The sequence below is a fragment of the Onychomys torridus genome, chromosome 7 (assembly GCF_903995425.1).
Source record: "Onychomys torridus chromosome 7, mOncTor1.1, whole genome shotgun sequence".
Classification (NCBI taxonomy): Eukaryota; Metazoa; Chordata; class Mammalia; order Rodentia; family Cricetidae; genus Onychomys; species Onychomys torridus.
In genome coordinates this window covers 98,858,827-98,866,939 of record NC_050449.1, presented here as the reverse complement: position 1 = coordinate 98,866,939, position 8,113 = coordinate 98,858,827, and the positions used below count along the sequence as shown (strand labels likewise).

General features: G+C 44.6%; 1 protein-coding gene across 1 annotated transcript in view; it reads left to right on the top strand.

Annotated features, from left to right (window-relative positions):
- The first annotated feature begins 1,274 nt into the window (after nt 1-1,274).
- The window catches only part of Col6a5 (collagen type VI alpha 5 chain), a 93,617-nt gene continuing 86,778 nt past the window's right edge, over nt 1,275-8,113 (top strand). The window contains exons 1-2 of the mRNA XM_036194045.1: nt 1,275-1,341; nt 3,413-4,144. Of these exons, the coding sequence (XP_036049938.1) occupies nt 1,275-1,341; nt 3,413-4,144 (799 nt within the window). The remainder of the gene's footprint in view (nt 1,342-3,412; nt 4,145-8,113) is intronic.

The window sequence follows — 8,113 nt, the reverse complement described above, 5'->3', positions numbered from 1 at the left end:
GAGTTGGCCCACCCCAACATCCACCTTATCTATGAACTGTTAGAGCATGAAAGGGTAGGAAGCCTACAGATCCAAAGCTGCAGGATCTCCATGACACAGATGACAAAGGTGGGGTGTGGGGGGAGAGGGAGAGCTCAGGGAGCCTGGGCCCTGGGGAGAGACCTTTGTTGATGGTGTGATAGAGGACAGAGGCCTCAGATAGGACTGATGACTCATGACAATGAACATTTGTAAGTATTGCAAGCGAGGATGAAAGGATTAAAGGGTGAAATGCTATAGCACACCTTCCAGGAGGAGATTCTTCTTCTTCTCCTCCTCCTCCTTCTTTTTTCTTCTGATGTGGGGGCATGGAGAAATGGATGGAGTCTGAATGAATGACATGAAATCTGCAAAGAATCAATAGAAATTAATTTTCAGGTGATTCCCAGACCCATGAGAACAGTGTTCACAATCGTTTGATGGAAAAAACGTGAGGAGTCATCATTGGCTTCTTGGAAAAAGTGATGAGCATAGACAGTTGTCAATGTCAGAATAAGAACAGATAAAGCACAGTGAGTGCATAATTTGTGAAGAACAGGCTTTGTGTGAGGATGGTGGTACTGGTGCGATGAGCCTGGGCATGGTGATCCCCAATTCGGGGGAAACATTCTCGATCTGCCATGTATCAAGTCACTTTGTGACACATATTTACAGTAATTCTGAGATGATACTTCTAAAATGCTGAGGAAGGTTCTTGAGCCATATGCAGGGCTTAACACACATCTGTTTTCAGCAAATATTCCACATGCTTGATAGATGCTACATAAACACTTTTTTTGCTGAAAATACTTCTTTTCAGTACACCATCTTGTGAGTAGTTCCTGGTATCCAATATTGCATATTGTGGTGGTTTGAATGTAGCTGGCCCTCCTAATCTCATAGGGAGTGGCACTATTAGGGGGTGTGGCTTTGTGAGTGGGCATAGCGTTGTTGGGGGACAAGCTTTTGCTTAAGCTTCGCTCAGTGTCAGAGTCAGTCGACCTCCTGTGGCCTTCAAGACACAGGACTCCCAGCTACTCCAGTGCTAGTCTGCCTGGAGGCCGCCATGCTCCCTGTCATGCTAATGGATTGAACCACTGATATTGAAAACAAGCCACCCAAATTAAATATTTTCTTTATACGAGTTGCCATGGTCATGGTGTCTCTTCACAGCAATAAAATCCTTAACTAAGATGCATATAATTCATATTGCTTTTTTCTTTCAGAATATAAGTTAAATAACCCCCATTAACAGAATGAAGCTCCAGCTAATTACATTTGTCCTAATCCTCTGGACTGAAACGCTGGCAGATCAGAGCCCAGGTACTAGTATATTTTTTGTTCATTATCATTTGGGGGAAAATAAATATTTTTATGTTTTATTAAACTTTAATAAAAAGGAATACTTTATTTACTAACAGATAAAAGTACACAATACTTGGTATTAGCCATAGAACATAATATTCAACAGACTTCATCCCTTAAAGGTCGGGAAAGCTATGGGTTAAAAAAAAAAATCATGTTGTGTAGCCCTGGCTAGAAAATCTTTATTCATTGATTTGCATAACTCTCAGCAACTCATATCTCTGTGAATACAGTAAACCCACTTGTGTATTGAGTAGTTTGAGCCTTATCTTTAGAAATGTTGCAGAAATGCTGACCAGTGGACAGCTAGTCAGGCACTTGGAAGAAAGCAGGAGAATGCAGCTTTATGTGCATGGGCTTGGACCCAGGCTAGTACTTTCTACAGTTGAGCCCCAACCCACAGTTTCTTACAGCCTTTATAGGCTGGATAACAGTGTTGAAATCCCTGATGATGTGAGCATCTGAGGGTGGTCTTTGAGGCTTAGTTCCACCAAGGGGAATCTCCGTCATAGTTAGACATGATCACAGGAACAAACACTGTAGGTAGAGGTTCAAATATCCCTTCCTCTGTGAGCTGGATCTGTGGAGTGAGCAGATAGTTGTGGCAACCATTTCTTCCTGCTAATGTTTGCCTTCCTGAGAGGAAGCGGCTCCAACAAGCTTGCAGAACTCAGCATACTAAACTATTTCAGAAGTTAACTTCAATCACTCTATCCTATAGTTTCTGGGTGTCTTCATTAGGGTTCTATTCCTGTGATAAAACCCCATTGGCTGACATCACCTTGGGGAGGAGAGGTTTATTTAAGCTTACAGTTCCACAGCACAATGTGTCAACTGAGGGAAGTCAGGGGAGGGACACAGGGCAGGAACCTGGACACAGGAGCTGATGTAGAGGCCATGGAAGAGAGCTTCTTAAGGCTTTTTCATAGCCTGCCCAGCTTGCTTGCTTATAGCACCCAGGCCCGCCAGCCTGAGAGTGACTGTCTACAGTGAGCTGGGCCTTCACACATTAATCATCAGCCAAGAGAATGTACCACAGGCTTGCCCATGGGCCAGTCTGGTGAGGCATTTTTTTTTTTTTTCAATTGAGATTACCTGTTCTCAGTTCACTCTGGGTTGTTTGGTGTGATGTTGACACAAAACTAGCCAGCACACTTGGCAAGGATTATTATTGGGTTATCATAATAAAGAATAGTAGTTTGGTTTGGATATCTATATATGCATATATATGTATGTATAATCTATCCATCTCTCTCTCTCTCTCTCATACATATTTTCATTCTTCCCCTTTAATAGGTAGAAGACAAAGAATCCCATATAGAAAACATAATCCAAATGTTTCTGTGACTAAACCATTGCCTCTTTCCCCCTTTACAATATGAAATACACATGCTGAGTATCTCCAATCTGAACATCTCCAATATGTGATGTTTAAGATCTCAAATTGAGCCCCAGCCTACCAAAAGATGCAGCTGCACTGCAGCCTCTGGTTTTCCCAGAGCTTCTTTGTCAAAGAAGCTCTACCGGTCATTTTTCCCTCTATCCAGTTCTCGGGGATGGTCTATGGCCAATGGTGGACCACAGGGGAGTTAAAAAGCTGTCACCTCTGCCTGTACATGGGATAGCTCAGCCACCTTCAGACTAGGCATGGTGATGCATTGGTGACCTCTCTTTGCTTCATGCCCATGTCTGATCCCAATTCTCTTGTTCTGTGATCCTCAGAAGACTCCATGCACCTAAAATCTTCCTTTACTCTGCTCTTAAATTCTCCTGGGGCTCCACATATAAAAAGAAAATCAATTGCCTTCAGAAATAGATTTGAGAAAGAAAAATCTTTTGACTAACTTAACTAATGTCCCCGTGACATGTCAGGCAAAACAAGTGATTTCTTCTGTTTGACTTCCAGGGAAAAACCATCTTTGGAATTATGATAAAACCATAGGAGCACAAGGATGTAGTCTCAAGTGAATAGTGAGGTCTAAAATGTGATGGTGGAAATAAAATTGTACTTGCTGTCTTTATTATGTAGGGCCAGGCCCCGAGTATGCAGATGTGGTGTTTCTGGTGGACAGCTCTGATCACCTAGGGATGAAATCCTTGCCATTTGTGAGAACTTTTCTTATCAAGCTGATCAGCAGCCTCCCCATAGAGGCCTACAAGTACCGTGTGGCCCTGGCCCAGTACAGCGATGCTCTCCACAATGAGTTCCAGCTAGGCACCTTCAAGAACAGGAACCCTGTGCTGAACCACCTGAAGAAGAACTTCAGGTTCATCGGTGGGTCCCTGAAGATAGGGAATGCCCTGCGAGAGGCTCACAGGACCTATTTCTCTGCATCCACAAATGGAAGAGACAAGAAACAGTTCCCCCCAATCCTGGTGGTGCTGGCTTCAGCCGAGTCTGAGGATGGTGTGGAAGAGGCTTCGAAGGCCCTGCGGGAAGATGGGGTGAAAATCATCTCAGTGGGGGTGCAGAAGGCTTCTGAGGAAAACCTGAAGGCCATGGCCACATCCCAGTTCCATTTCAACCTCAGGACTGTCAGGGCTCTTGGTATGTTTGCCCCAAACATGACGCAGATCATCAAGGACGTGACTAAGTACAGGGAAGGAATGGCTGTGGACCTTATCACACCTGCAGCCCCAACTACACCTGAAGCCCCAGCCACACCTGAAGCCCCAGCCACACCTGGAGCCCCAGCCACACCTGGAGCCACAGCCACAGCTGCAGCCACAGCCACAGCTGCAACCAATGCTGATAAGACAGGTAGGAAACCCTTGAAGAGGAGCCCAATCCCCACGGGCACAGTATATGCCGCCCTTACCCACGGCAGCTCTCACCTGGTACTTGTGATCAGCTGTGTTGAGCTGTTGGGAATTTCCACACATCAGCCTTTTCTCTGCCTCTGTCTGTGCCATTTCTCTGGCACCAACCCTTTTGCTTTCCTTTGCCTCCTTTTGCAGAACAGCTCTGTCATTTCAGTCTCAACCCTGCGTTTGTCCTCTCTTGGGAGGCTTTCATTTTTAGGTTCCAGCATTCCTTGGGTACATCTTATGACAGCAACATTTCCCATAATTTTCTATCGCTGTTTGTCCCTGTCTTACAGCCATGACTGGGGAGTGTCACAGGGCAGAATTGCCAGCTTGTGTTAATTTCTGTACTCTTTGAGCCTAAGACAGTGAACTGGTGTTTTTTGTTTTTAATTTTTAATTAATTTTACACACCAACCATATATCCCTCTCTTATCTCTCCTCTCACTCACCCCACCTTCCCCCCATCCCTCATCCCCTTCTCCAACAAGGTAAGTTCTCCCATGGTAGGACAGCTAAGCCTGGTACATTCAGGTGAGGCAGGAACAAGCACCTCCCACTTTATCAGGAGTGAGTCAAGCGTCCAACCATAGGTAATGGGATCCAGAAAGCCGGCTCATGCACCAGGAATAGATCCTGATCACACTGCCAGAGGCCCCCCAAACACCCAGCTACACAACTATCTCCTGTCTGCAGAGGGTCTAGTCTGGTCCTATGCAGATTCCACAGCAGTTGGTCTAAAGTTCGTGAGTTCTTTCGAGCTTGGTTCAGTTATCTCTGTATGTTTCCCCATCATGATCTCAACCCTTCTCATCTAATTCCTCCTCCCTCTCTTCGACTGGACTCTATGGAGCTCAGCCTGGGGCTTGGCTGTGGATCTCTGCATCTGCTGCCATCAGTTACTGGATGAAGGCTCTATAATGACAGAGTATTCACCAATTTGATTACCGGGGTAGGCCAGTTCAGGCACCCTTTCCACTGTTGCTAATAGTCTAATCTGGAGTCATTTTTTGTGGATTCCTGGGAATTTCCCTAGCACCAGGTTTCTTCTTTACCCCATAGTGTCTCCCTTTATCAAGATATCTTGTTCATTGCTCTTCCACTCCGTCCCTACCCCAACTTGACCATCCCGTTCCCTCATTTTCTTATTCCTCATCCCTCATTCCCTACCCTCTATTGCCCCTCCTCACCCCCAGTTTACTCCTCTGTTTCCCCTTACCAAAGTGATCCATGTGTCCCTCTTAGGGTCTTCCTTGTTTCCTAGCTTCTCTGGAGCTGTGGGTTGTAGTCTGGTTATCCTTTGTTTTACATCTAGTATCCTCTTTTTATTTTTTTAAGATTTATTTATTTATTATGTTTACAGCATGTTTGCCTGCAGGCTAGGAGAGGGCACCAGATCTCATTACAGATGGTTGTGAGCCACCATGTGGTTGCTGGGAATTGAACTCAGGACCTCTGGAAGAGCAGTCAGTGCTCTTAACCTTTGAGCCATCTCTCCAGCCCCCCCTCCTAGTATCCTCTTATGAGTGAGTACATACCATGTTTGTCTTTCTGATTCTGGGTTACCTCACTCAGGATGATATTTTCTAGTTCCATCCATTTGCCTGAAAATTTCATGATGTCATTGTTTTTTACAGCTGAGAAATACTCCATTGTGTATATGTACCACATTTTCTTTATCCATTCTTTGGTTGAGGGGCATCTAGGTTGTTTCCAGTTCTGGCTATTATAGATAATGCTGCTATGAACATAGTTAAGCATGTGTCCTTGTGGTATGATTGAGCATCCTTTGGGTATATGCCCAAGAGTGGTATCATTGGGTCTTAAGGTAGATTGATTCCCAATTTTCTGAGAAACCACCATACTGATTTCCAAAGTAGATGCACAAGCTTGCATTCCCACCAACAGTGGAGGAGTGTTACCCTTACTCCACATCCTCTCCAACATAAGCTGTCATCAGTGTTTTTGATCTTAGCCATTCTGACAGGTGTAAGATGGTATCTCAGAGTCATTTTGATTTGCATTTCCCTGATGACTAAGGATGTTGAGCAATTCCTTAAATGTCTTTCAGCCATTTAGGAATCATCTGTTGAGAATTCTCTGTTTAGATTTGTAGCCCATTTTTAAATTGGATTGTTTGGTATTTTGCTGTCTAGTTTCTTGAGTTCTTTAAATATTTTGGAGATCAGCCCTCTGTCAGATGTGGGGTTGGTGAAGATCTTTTCCCATTCTGTAGGCTGTTGGCTTCTTATTATGAATAAGTGAAAATCTGACTGTTATAGGCACCAGGCATCTAGATGGTTCCTTTTCCTTCATATTCCTGGCAATGTGAAGCTGATGAACAGTAATTCAGTAAGTGCCAGTCAGCCAGCAGATTACAGCTAGCATATCCTACCCAACAGGAGTGAGGACTGTGGAATGAGAGGCTTGTCAGCACATGCTCATGCTTTGTGCCACACAGGCAGCACAGGGGTGACTCGGCTGGCCAGAGGTGTGGCAGGCTGTGATCTTGGGCTTGTGCATGCCTAGAAGCATAGCCTTTCCTGAACTATTTCTTTTGAGTATGTCTCTAATGAGTACCAGCACCTGCTCCAGACAAAAGGCACTTGTTACCTCTCCAGCCATGTAGTTAGTCATGCTATGGTGATAGCTTTCACATTTATAATTAAATATTTCACATTTTCATATATCTAACATTAGGATGTGTTTCTGTGGTGCATCAGTGGTGCTTTTAGGAGACACTGAAATGCTGTTATTAAGTAACAATGTCTCTCCCAGAAGAATATATCTTTAAACTGGGGAAATACTGGAAATATTTATTGAAAGTTTATGGGTATTGAATGAGAGCCAACTGGAAGCAGATCAAATTGAATTGTCTCAGTATCTCCCTCCCTTATGTAATTCAAGGCCTCAGCCCTTACCTTTCCTATGTGAAAGTCTCCTATTTACTTTTCCGAGGACCCCAAGCACATCTCATGGGACTGTTCCTTTCTCTAAGACCCCATCATCCATGCAGATGTCTACTGCATTGAGAGCTGCCGGGGACCAGCATTTACCCAGCTGTCACAGTGTGTCCTTAGGAAGGGGTGATGGCCCTAGCCTTTGCAGCATGTCCTTAAGTGAGTTCTGATTTCCATCCCAGAAGCCACCTCTGTGAGCTTCCAGCTGGCAGGTGCCTGCTCTGCCTTTCCTTCAGCTCCCAGGAAGCCCGGGTATTTCATATAGAAACACACAAGACCTTCTCTTCATTGACTTTGATTCTTGATTCCCTTGGCCCAAAGAGGAAATGCTAATGCCCCATTAGCTCACATCTTCTTATTGAAGGATGCTTTACTTGTGTCTTAGGTGAATTTTCTCTGATGATTTCAAAGCAAAATACCGTGAGTCCAGTAGTCACTGGAGAAATGGTCCTAGAGAGCATCAGTTAAGAAACAAGAGAAATAGGAGGCTGCATGTGCAGGAACAGAATTGGTGATGAAGCAAATGGGCCAGTCAGCTCTAGGCAGGTATGTAGCAAGAATGCTGTGCTGGCAAGAAGCCTGGCCACGTCTTTGGAGTACCATAGGAGAATCCTTAGCTGAGTGGACTTCCCTGGCTGCTCTCTGACTCTTAGTCTGGTCTCTCAGGGACAATGGAGCTCTGTCACCTTTTAGGGGCCCCATGTACTGATCACACTTCTCTTACTCCTTCTTATAGTACAAGACAGGGCATTGCTTGGAAGGACCCCATCCTTACCTTCTGGAAGTTTAAGCAAGAGCTGTCATCAGTAAGGTCTGAGTTTAAAGTATGGCTGGACTGCTTAGGACCTTGGGTAGTTTTCTTAACCTGGGAGCGTCTGTTCCCTTCCTTGTAAAGTCAAGAAAATGGTGTCTGTCTTCTAACAATGGCGAAGTGACTTGCATGACTTTTGTTTATTGCTATTGAT